Source organism: Pteronotus mesoamericanus, unplaced genomic scaffold, assembly GCF_021234165.1.
Source record: "Pteronotus mesoamericanus isolate MK-2021 breed Mesoamerican mustached bat unplaced genomic scaffold, CSHL_Meso_final contig_78, whole genome shotgun sequence".
Lineage (NCBI taxonomy): Eukaryota > Metazoa > Chordata > Mammalia > Chiroptera > Mormoopidae > Pteronotus > Pteronotus mesoamericanus.
Genome location: NW_026555258.1, coordinates 4188558 through 4200684, shown reverse-complemented (window position 1 = coordinate 4200684; position 12127 = coordinate 4188558). Strand labels below are relative to the sequence as shown.

Below are 12127 nucleotides of genomic sequence, written 5' to 3'. Positions count from 1 at the left end.
CAGGGTGTTGCATGAATGAGCCCATTTTAATAAACTCGGAGCGGGGCGGTTTGTCCCGCGTTGCACGCAGCGGTACTGAAGGCTCCGTGAGAGGAAGGCGTGGTGTCTGCCCCAAAGGAGGTGACCTTATTGTGGTGACAGAACGAGAGAAGGAGGAATTGCCCTGCAGCGCCCAGGGCCAGGCACCACACCTGACATCTGCCGAAGCTCCTCTGCAGGCCGTGTGCGCAGGGCCTGGGCCTATACCTTTGTGGTCCTGCTGGGCCGCAGGGACACAGAGGCTCAGAAATGAGCACGTTCTGGACCTGGGGGTGACATTTGAACAAAGCGTGTCCACCTCTGAGCCCAGGCTTATTGCAGCGCACAGGACGAACGAATATATTCCTTCCCGCATGTCGCAGGGCGGTAATGGAAACAGGCCCCGGGAAGCACCCAAGTGAGGTGAAAGGGAAGTAATCTTGGGTGGGGGTGAGGTGGTCAGGAGGAGCAAGGACCGATCAGCGGTCGGCTAGAGGTCGTGAGGTCAGGAGGATGCATTCCAGGGAGAATAAATGGCTCTTGTCAAGGTGTGCCAGGTGAGGCAGCGACAGGGTTTGCATGGGGAAAATACCAAGGCCCTTGGGGAGGCTGGGATGAAAAGCAGGGGTCGTTGGAGAAGACGGTCCCCGGCCAGACCCCAAAGGGCCTCCCCGTGTGCCTCCTTTAGGGGCCCAGGCTTCTGCATTCGTGGCATCGGGAACAACCCGCACCGTGTTGTAAGGGCCTGTTACATGCCAGGAGCAGTGTCTTCCGTGCTATCTGCATACCGCCCACTGTGTTGCAAGGCACAAGTTCCCTAGTTGCCGCGGGTCCACTGCCAGTAAACAGTGACCAGCGGTTGAAAGGCAGGCCGTCACCCAGACACTGAGGGTGGGGAATTTCAACAGTCCAGCCATTGGGTCAGATTTGCATTTCAGAAAGACCCTTCCGGTGCCTGTGTGGGCATGGCCAGAGGGCAGCAGTCAGCAGCGGGCACGGAAAGGGCAGCAAGGATCGAGGGGTTTAGGAGGAAGAGAGGCCAGCGTGTGGGTGTGGACTTGGCGGGATGAGAGGGAGGGGGCGCGTGAATGGCAGGCGCTCGGAGCGCATTGAGCGGCTTGAGCGGCTTGAAGATGATGGGTCTCATATGGATCTTTTATTCTTTATTTCTAGTAGTTGGAGACTTGTTTGCAGCAGATTCTCAGAGGGTAATAGAAATTTCCTTTCTTTTCTCTCTCTCTGCATTTTGGTCGAGGGAGGGGTAGGGACTGTATATCTTCAGAAAGGTTACTATGTGGACTGCAAATAGGGACGGAGGTTAGCACGGCGACTTTTGTTTTCTAAAATTGACTGGCTGGGAATATTGTAATGTAAAAAGATTCCAGGGGAAATACTTAAACCTTGGGCTATTTTAAATGACTTCATCTTTTTTTTAAACTTTTTAACAGTTTCTCTAGAAACCTATTTAACTTCCTGCCTATAATGTAATAAAACTGCATTATTTTGAAAATAAAATTGCATAATTTGGACTTCTCACTAATTTATAGCAGCCTTCTTTCTCGGCCCCTCTCCCTCGCAGATGACTGGGGTTGTACTGAATCAGATCTCAGCGCAGGAGGTGTTAACCTGGAAGACCCTAAGGGTCTAGGAGAGAACTCCGGGGTTTGTGTCCTTGGATGGGGAAATATTAAACTTTTTTTCACTAACCTTTACCCGAAAATAAATTTTTTAAAGAACTTAGGTAACAAACCACAGTAATATTAGCAGTGCTTGTGACTTTGTCACCAGTAGAAATCAGATATTTTCATATCATATAATAGTTTGGATTGTTACACTCAACACTACTTTGGAATGACAGTGGCTACCACTGGATCTTGTTAATGTGTTAAGAAAAAAGCATTAATGCATTAATAAAGAAGCACTGTCACAAAATTTTTTAAATGTTTTGAGGACAATTTCAATAAAATTGTTTTCCTTTGCAATCGTTCATATTTATTTTATGTATTTGCAAACTTTATTCTGAGAAGGAGTCCCAAGGCATCACCAGAGGGTCCACTGGGTCCACGGCACAGCACAGATGGAGACCCCCTCCCTGGGGGGCCTCGGGGGGCCAGGCTGGGCCTGGATCCCTGTGAGTCCCGCTTCCGCTGCTGGGCATGCCCTTGTTCAGGGCTACCTTGTCCCCAGCCGCTCACACCTCCTGGCCTTCAACGTCTCGGTTCTCACCAGTCAGCCCGCGGGGCCGCACTCGTCCCCCACCGGACGGCCGCTTTGCAGCCCTGTCCACGTCCACTTAGCTGTGCCTCTCCCACGAGGGCGGGGCCACGCGGTGGCTCCTGGCGTCACTGCCGCCTCGCCCTGCCCTTGCTCCCCTGCAGCTGACGCTGTTTTCGGATGCTGGGCGTTATTGAGAGTGTGAAGTCAATGCCCAGGCTGTATTTAGCCAATAAACTTGTTTTTAAAATAACTTTAACTGCTCTGGATGTAAGTGTAAATGACAGAATAAAGGACCGTGTAGACTAGATAAAATTATTTTCATCAAGTTCAAATTGTGGGAAATAATACTTTTCCTCTAAGCTCATATTATAAAAAGTTGTATGAGACTTACAAACTGACTTGAGAATAGTCTGAGCATGATCTCATCAGTTGGAACAGAGTAGGAAATAAAACACGAAGCCTTCCCTCTCTTTTGAAGGATCTGTTTTATAGATTTTTAAATTATAGAGATTCCTTGAACTGAAGGGCCCACAAAGGAAATCAGAATAAAGCAACATGGGTTTAAGTAACTGAATGTGAGCAAAAGTAAAGAAAATGTTTATCACATCTGACATACGCTGCCCTCTTGCCCTCCCCCCCCCCTCCCCGTCCTGAAATGGTGGGCGTGAAGTGCCCTTGGTGGGCAGTAAAGACAGCAGAGGGAGCCCCAGAGGGAGCCGGGGCCTTGGGCACACGCGTCAGCGGGAAGGTAGGAAGCTTCCCAAGGATGCTTTTCCTGGAGGTGAAGTCTCCCCTTCCATCCCAGCTGTGAAGTCTCCTGCGGGCCCCGGAGTTCACAAGCATTTTCCTTCCCTTCCTGTTTGCGGGTGGTGTGGCGGCTTCAGCGGCAGCAGCCTCTGGAAGTCTAGACTAGATAGGCCGTATCAGAGAATCTTGGGTAAACATTTTTGATGAGTGACTCACAACTTTAAGAAAGGATTATTTTGTATCAAACAATCTTTAAATTGTACTTCAAAGACCCAACCCATTTTCTTGGAGTGCTGTCTAAGTTAATCATGCACAGGCCCAGTGGATTTTGTGGCATTTCCAAATGTTCGATATTCTCATAGTTGGAGCCCTAGCTCTTTAGAGTTTGGGAGGCCTTTTTGTAGACAACACCATTCTCGGTGCTAAAGTGGCTGATGAGTGACTTCCCCTGACTTTTGTTAATGACGGAAACTTTCATTAACAGTACGGTGAAACAAGAGTGTGGTTTTAAATGGGGTGAGAGGCACTTTTGAAGATATACAGATCTTAAACTATTTAAAATAGGACCCTGAAAGGATGCTGCAGAAAATCTTAAAAAACAAAACAAAACAAGAATACCTGGCCAGGTGGCTCAGTTGGTTGGAGTATTGTCCAGATAACCCCCAAGGTTGCACGTTCCATCCCCAGTCAGGGCATAAGAATCAACCAGTGAGTGCATAAATAAGTGGAAAAATAAAATAAGGTTTCTTTCTCCTCCACCCAGTCTAAGATCAATAAAAATTAAAAAATAAATACAAGAATAATAGCAGAAGCTAAAACTTTTCTTTGCCAAGACTTAACAATAGCCAAAAGATCCACTGGGAGGACAGAAAGGGGAGCCGTTTTGGGTATCTTCTTTTAACGAAGCCTTCGGGCTTCTTTAGGGGTTTAACTTCCTGACAGTGGGACTGGCAGAAAGTTCATGTGCTAAGCGAGGAAGACTTAAGTACGTTTTGCAACTTGGGCCCTGTAAGCTGTGATCATTTTTAAGGTTGACGAGCATAGTTCACTATGAAATGAAGCAAGGAACTTGGCATTTGTACATTGTGAGTCAATTTTGACATCAGCCTGGATTGGGAATTGACTGGAAGGTTTAGGGGTTGGCCTGTGGCTGCGCTTCAGTGTCTCGGTCCAGAGGCATGCATGAGCAATACTTCCCTTTGGGCTTCGGCCATTAATTTGTGGAATGGAGTAAGAACTGGAGAGGAAAGTTGAGAGACTGCCTTGGATTTCCTCACGTCCTGTTGAACCAAAAAGCAGTGGGAGGCCCTTTCCTTCCTGACGAAGAAGGCCTCGTCCCCTCGCATGAAATTCCAGTATCTGCCTCCATGTTAGGGACAGTCCCTCCTTAACCCGGACTCTAAACTGACGGTCGCCCTGGGCGAGGATCTGCCCTCTGCCTATTCCAGGTGTTTTCCAGGCCACTTCCCCTGATTATGTAACTTTGATCAAATCCAGATGCTGCAGAATGCTTGATAGAGGAGGTCAAATGGCATTCGAGAAGAAAAGCATTTCTGTATTCATGACTTTGGTTTAATTTCCTGTGTGGGCCTGGTCTGCCAGCGTTGCGTGCTCACGGCCACGAGGTTGGGTCGCTAGAGGGAAGCACGCACGTGCATTTCGGGGGCAACACGAAAAGGTACCCACCTTCCCCTCCGCCCCCAGTGTACTTTATCATGTTAGATCATCAGTTAGGGGAGCCTTAGCTGGCTTCTATTTAGAACAGTTTTTCTGTTTTTGTTAATTGTTTTCTGATGATAAAAACAATACGCCGAAATACAGAAAAAAATTAAGACAATTTTAAGTGTTTGTAACCCCATGACCCTAGTTCTTAACTCCTTTGAACAGTACTGTTAACATACCACCCTGAGTTAACTGTCGTTCACATTTTGGTGTCCTTCCTTCTGGACTCTCTTCAGTTTTCTCCAAAACTATTTTAAATGCCTTTATGAATATATTTTATTTTACGGATGGGACCAAAACTAATTTATCTTGTGTTGATAAATATTTTGCACTTTTCCTTTTCTGTGTTATCTAAAAACCGGTATATACAGATCATGTGTGGGTCTCTTAGGGTAGATCCCCAGAGGTAGGTCACAGGTTACAGAATGTTTGAAAGACTCGATTCACATTGCCAGTTGCCCTTCTAAACATCACAGCTGGGTGAGGGCGCCTGTTTCCTCGGACTCGCGCATGGTCCACCTCAAGGAAATGTGCCTGCCAAGTTGATGAGGAATTTGCATCTTTCTGATTACTAGAGGGTTAACACCCTTCGCATGTTTAATAGCAATTTAAATTTTCTGTGAATTGCTTATTTTTGGTTTTGGTCCATTTCTCCATAGGGAAGAGGCTTGTCTTTGATATGCAAAAGTTATTTTTCAGGAGTCGTTCCTTGCCCAACAGGTTTACAGGGGACATCCTTCCGACTGCCTCCACCTAACTGATTTGCTGCAGTGTCCGCTGTGCCCGCTGCCCACTGCCCACTGCAACGCCGCTCCCACCCCCAAGCAGCAGCCGCGCCAAAGCCAGTCGTTTTTCTTTCCAAATCTGTGTATTCTAGGTGTACTTGGTGTTTCAATTACTTGGTTAATATGAAACCAGTGAAATCCAAATGTGAGGGGAGAATTCTTTCTATGAAAATGAGCACTTTAGAGAGACTCGGTAAAGGGCAGGCAGCTTTAACCATTGCTGCTGGCCTAGGGGGCAGGTGAGACACCTGGGGACAGTTGGAAGGGATGTGCTGGGGCCACACAGCGGGTGGCTCGGAATGCTCCCCACCCGAAGGGCAGTGAGCTGGAGGTGGGACATTGCACTGCAGGTAGGGCTTCAGAGGAAGGCAGCACCCACACTAACTGCGAGACCACACCAAGGGGTGGTCCTTGGCCCTGTGGTCAGAACCAGCAAACAGTGTGTATCCTGGTCTGCGGGGGCGAGTGCGTGTTTTAATAAGAATAATACTAGTTCCCTGCTTTAACCCATTGTGGGTTTTTTGTTTGTTTGTGTTGTTAATTGGGCGATCCCTGATCCCGATAGTGCTAGACAAAGTTTTAGAGCTAATGCCCCTGCTCAGAGAGTGGGGCTGAACACATCACTAAGCTTTCCCCACATCCAAGGGAAGGGCAGTGTTTTCAGACCCTCTTCCGTGACATTATCTTTGCCCCTGTGATTCGTAAGATGAAATTACTGAGCATAGTAATGATGTAATTTGGGATATAGTCTTTTAGAGAAACAATTCCTGAAGGTTTACTTTATTCAGTAGTGCAAAAGCTAGAATTGAAAGACCTTTGTTACTTACGTTCTGTTGGTTTATTGCAGAGAGATATTTTAAAGAATGTCCATTTTTTAAAGTTCTCCAGTCACATTTCTGGAAGTGTAGCTTAGTCCCTTGGATTCTTAGGCACCTTTTGGGTTTTGTTTGTTTAAGTGAATGCTGCAGAGTCAGGCCTATCCTTGAGATGAGTGTTACTGCCCAAGAAAAGATATTTGAGTGTCCTCTAAATCCATGAAGAGAGAAAATTAAGACTGTTTATTTTTAGAGAGAGCGAAATGGAGGGAGAATCATACCAGTCACCCGTAGGCTCACAGGCCTGCGCTCAGTCCTCGGAGCCACACCAGTCAGGGCCATAAAGAGAGAAAATTAAAACAGTTCTGTTTTGTTACCATTTGGGTTTGGCTTAAGCATATGATGGACCTTTAATTCTTTTCAAATTAGTGTTCCTCCTCTCCCCGTTTTTAAAAAAAGATTTATTTTTAAAGAGAAGGGAAGGAAGGGAGAAAGAGAGATAGAGAAACATTGATGTGAGAGAGAAACATCAGTCAGTTTCCAGGCACATGCTCTGACTAGGAATTGAACCTGTGACCCTTTGATTTGTGGATGACGCCCGACCCACTGAGCCACACCAGTCAGGGTCCCCCCCTCCCCCGCCTTTTTTTAAAGTTTGATTTCTTACTGTAGTTTCCTTAAATGAGTATTCAGATTTCATTCCATAATATCCTTATAACTGTTAAGATATACTTGGGAGTAGCTTTGCTTGTTTCAAAGAACCCTTGTGTGTATTTGTCATTATCACAGAGAAACTCGAGAGCATTTGAGCATAGTTCAAGAAAAAGAAAAGCAAGAAGAAACTTTAGGAGAAAATAGCGAACTATTTCTAATAGTCACACACTCCTAATATAACAGATGTTGATTGGTTTTCAACTTTTAGAATCTACCTATAGACGAAACATGAAAGATTCTGTTGCAGAAGATGCTTGTTCACTTTCACGAGGTAAAAGAAAGAGTGAAGAAGGCCCTACTTGAGAGTGAGCATAGAGCGAGGCAAGCTGGAAGGCAGGCGAGGATGCTAACACCCTTCCCCTAGGGGGGAAGTAGTTGGCAGATGCTGTCTCCAGCTGGTAGAATAAGAAATTAAGGAATAAGTCTGATACTGAAAATACAAAGGTAACCAGCGGAGGTTGGCGTGGGGGAGATGGCGGGGCAGGGCGCCGCAGGGGTTAGAGCGATGGAGCTTATGTTTAGGGAGATGGAAATGATCCCCAAGAAGTAGCTATTGTCTCTAGGCATAGAGAGTGGATGGAAAATGTTGATCTTGCATCATAAGTCCCTCTGTACTATTTGATTTTAAATTATGTGCATATGTTAACTGATACATTTTTAAATCTTTCAAAGCAAGAAACTTTCCTTCCATTTTATAATATAAGCAGTGGCAGACTTACGAGGATGGACTGTTTCCATTTCTGAATGAATTCATTTTGAATAAACAAATTTAAAAGGCTTAAACTATTTGGAAACACAACCTTGGAATGCAAATACTTAGTGTTTTTCACCAGATTTGGGAAAGGAAGAGTCCATTTTTTATTAATATATAATGTACACAGGTGTTAAGAAACAAAATAAATCAGGAATGTATAATTTTGGAAATAACAGACTTTTTTTTTTTTTTTTTTTTGCTCCTGAGAATAAAAGTAATTTTTTTTCTTAATTCTCGTCTTTCTTTCTTTCCTTTCCCCCTTCCTCTTCCAGAAGCCCTCCAAAGGCCCGTAGCATCCGACTTCGAGCCGCAAGGTCTGAGCGAAGCGGCTCGTTGGAACTCCAAAGAAAACCTCCTCGCTGGTCCCAGTGAAAATGACCCCAACCTCTTCGTTGCGCTGTACGATTTTGTGGCCAGCGGGGATAACACTCTAAGCATAACTAAAGGTACAAGGGCCGTGGGCGGCAGGCGGTGGTTGCAAGCACAGCGACTGGGGGGGACTGTGGCTTGATTGTTCACCCCTTTGTTGATTAGAAAAGCAGATTTAGTTGTAATGCAGAGAGAGATCAAAAAATAGAGCAGTGTCTTTATAAGAGACTCGCCTTTTTGAGATGAGTTTCTGTACAGTAGTCCTTCACAAAAGCAGCGCTTTCATTATTTTATACTGGAAAAGACACCTGAAGCAAACACTGAAAACACTTCCTTTTTTTTTTTTTTAAAGAAAAAATTTTCAACCAAAGCTCCCTTATATTAGGAACACTTGAGTAAACAAACATAGATTTTAAAAAACTGATGCTATATGTTTATCTCTGTACTCAGTACAAACAGGAAGCTTTATGTTCAATGTACTGTTATACATTTTAAAATGCATATATTTATGTGGACTCATTAACATGAAGTAGTTACTTAAGAATTTGGAGATTTTTAGTAATCTAAGAGACAAAGTGAGAATGAGCGAATTATGAAGCTGATGTGTGTGGTATGGTTCTTTCATTCTAAGGTGAGAAGCTCCGGGTCTTAGGCTACAATCACAATGGGGAATGGTGTGAAGCCCAAACCAAAAATGGCCAAGGGTGGGTCCCGAGCAACTACATCACGCCCGTCAACAGCCTGGAGAAGCATTCCTGGTACCATGGGCCGGTATCCCGCAACGCTGCTGAGTACCTGCTGAGCAGTGGGATCAATGGCAGCTTCCTAGTGCGGGAGAGCGAGAGCAGCCCCGGGCAGAGGTCCATCTCACTGAGATACGAAGGGAGGGTGTACCACTACAGGATCAACACTGCTTCCGATGGCAAGGTAGGGACCCTGCTCGGGGGAGCTGAGGAGTGGGGGCGGGGCAGGGGAAGTCTTCGGCCAGGAGAACCCAGAGGCCCTGTTGCTGGGTTGGTAAGTTACTGCAGCAAAACTCAACCAAGACGATGTTTGAAGAAGCTTCCAAGCAAACAGCAGGCATCATTCCATCCGCCTTAGGAAAGGCCCTCTGTGGAGGACCGATCACGTGATGTTGCAAGGGCTGGCGTGGTCCTCTGAATGTCCTGCCAGACTTTTGTTCTTAGCAGTTTCCTGAGATAGGTGGAGTATCTGTTGGGTTTCATACATACCTCTCACAGTAAGACTCTTTGTAAAAAATCTCTTAAGATAGTAATTTATCCTCAGTGAGAAAAAAATCAGACAAAGACGGATATTTTAAAAGTGAAAAGCTACCTTAATATCACCTCCCCAGTATAAGTCTGATACAGGCCTCCTTCCTGTGGAAAAAATTGTGAGAAAGTGTGTGTGTCTGTGTGTATACACAGTTTTTATACAAAAATGGGACCACATCATACCCATAGGTTTCCGAACCCAAACTGTAGTTTTATAATGGAGTGGGTATACTATGTGGTTTTGTGATCTTCATGTAAAGGGTCCTTAAGCCTCCATGAAGGGAAGGGAGGCATGAACGTTTACTGAGCTCCTACTCTGCACTGAGGCATTTTTCCATCTTCCTCTCGCTTACACCTCCATCTTTAGGACAATATTTCTGTGAGCTGCTTTTTCGCAGGAAGGAATGGATGCGTAGAGGGATGCTGCTCCGGCCCAGGGTTGCACAGCGAATGGCTGATGGAACGGGGCTGTGACCGCTGTCCCCTCTGCCGCACTGCACTGTCGTGGAGGGTGTAGATAGGTGGGCTGTGAGGGTGGGTCCAGATGGTGTGTGTGTTCTGTGATAATGTCTGATACATGCACAGGGTTTGAAAAGCAAATGAATTAGAGTGAAAAGTATTCTGTCTCCTAATTGGTACCCTGCCCAGAGGCAACTACTGTGGCCAGTCTCTTCCGGAGTTAAGCCAGTGTGTATATGATTACGTTTTTAAAAAACCAAATGTTGCATACTACACACTGTTCTGCATCTTGCTTTTCCTGCCTGATGATGTATTTTGGAGATGGCTTATGGCAGCGCATTCAGAGTCGTCTGATTCTGAATGATGCCTGGCATGGCTGGACCGTCGCCTATTTAAGCGGCCCCTGCTGGTGGGTGTTTGGGTTGTTTCCAGTCTTATGCTGTTATAAGTAATGCTCTTATAAGGTGGCTTTGAAACCTTTTAAAATAATCTCTGTCTGCTGTAAAAAAAACATTTTACATCACCACCCAATGCTAACTTTAGTAACAGGAGGGTTGTGAAACACTGCCTAACCCGCCTTTTTTTAAAAAAAAATTTTATGTATTGATTTGAGAGAAATAGTGATTTGTTGTCCACTTATTTATGCATTCACTGGTTGATTCTTACATGTGCCCGGAAGGAGGATTGAACCCGCAACCGTGGCATATTGGGATGTTGCTCTGACCAACTGACCTACCTGGCCAGGGCCAATCCTGCTTACTCTTTTCTGTCTTTCTTTTTTAAAAAATATTTGTTTTCTTTTTAGATGGTGGGGGGAGAAAGAGAGGGAGAGAAACATCAATGTGTGGTTTCCTCTTTTACACCCCCCCCCAGTGGGGACCTGGCCTGTGCCCGAACTGGGAATCAAACCAGCAACCCTGTGGTTCACAGGCTGGCACTCAATCCACTGAGCCACACCAGCCAGGACTGCTTACGCTTATTATATGCAGAGCACTCTGATATTTTGTATTCCATTCTGTTCTGTTTCATTTTTTGAAAAATTCAGGTCATAATCCACTAAATTGATTTCATAGACACCCTAGCAAGCCACGCCCTGCAGTTTGGAAACACGTTGCGCACATCTTTGTGTACAGTGGGGTGTGTGCAGGCTCAGTTGCTAGAGCTGATGATGGAAGGTGACATGCATTTAAATGTGTGTCATCATCGCGCAGTTACCTTCTGTGGAAATTGTACAACTTTGTTTTCTTACCAGCAGCATACGAGAATGCATGTTTTTCCTCATCCTCATTGGCAGCATATTATCAAAATTGTAAAAGCATCTCTCGCTGATTGGTAAAGCTTGTATCTTGTTTAATATGCATGTGTTATATTTTGAGTGATCCCTATGCCATTTACTAAGTTCATCTTCCCTTACTTATGTATTTGAAATACACCAAATCTGTGTATGTATTTAGGTCTGTTGATCTCTATCTCTTCTCTTCCATTGGTCTGTCTATACATGTGCCAATACCAAACTTTTAATTTGTTATGGCTTATAATGTTTTAATATCTGGTAGGACTAGTCCCCTCTTCTTAATCTTTTTAGCATTTTTATAATTATCCTCACACATTCATTTGTACCACCCATACAGATGTACTCTGTGTGTGTGTGTGTGTGTGTGTGTGTGTGTGTGTGTGTTCTGTCCAGAAAAGTCCAGCCATTGTTAATACAATGAGAACAGTTTGCGTGACATCGCTGTAACCTGGCAGCCAAGGAGAACGGACTGGAACGCACATGTGTGAACAATGACGACTTCACTGTACTAGTCAGTCAGTGGGGGAAGTAGACGCTGTTGAGTGAGCATGCGTAGTGTGTGGCCATCGCAATCAAAATGATTGAGCAAGTAGAGCAACGAATCTGCATCAAATTTTGTGTTAAGCTTGAACATTCCTCTGGAAACTATTCGGATGAATCAGAAGGCTTTCGGGGACGGTGCAGTGAGTGCAATGTAAATAAAAGTGTGGCACAAACGTTTCAAAGATGGTCGAGAGTCTATTGAAACTGATCCATGTTCTAGAAGGCCTGCAACAAGCAGAGCACCTGAGGGTGTTGAACGTGTTCGGGCTGCAGTCAACAGATCGACGACTGACAGTGCGAGAACTAGGGGCTGATCTGGGGATTCCAAAAACTACCATGTCCGAGATTTTGACGCAGGATCTTGGCATAAAACGTGTTGTGGCAAAATTCATTCCAGAGCAGAAGGCACATCATGG

At 45.2% G+C, this 12127-nt stretch overlaps 1 protein-coding gene across 2 annotated transcripts in view; it reads left to right on the top strand.

The window, feature by feature from the left end:
• Positions 1-12127, top strand: part of ABL1 (ABL proto-oncogene 1, non-receptor tyrosine kinase) — a 108982-nt gene that overhangs the window by 70861 nt on the left and 25994 nt on the right. For both annotated transcript variants that reach the window (XM_054584218.1, XM_054584219.1), the window contains exons 2-3: positions 8045-8218; positions 8773-9068. In XM_054584218.1, the coding sequence (XP_054440193.1) occupies positions 8045-8218; positions 8773-9068 (470 nt within the window). The remainder of the gene's footprint in view (positions 1-8044; positions 8219-8772; positions 9069-12127) is intronic.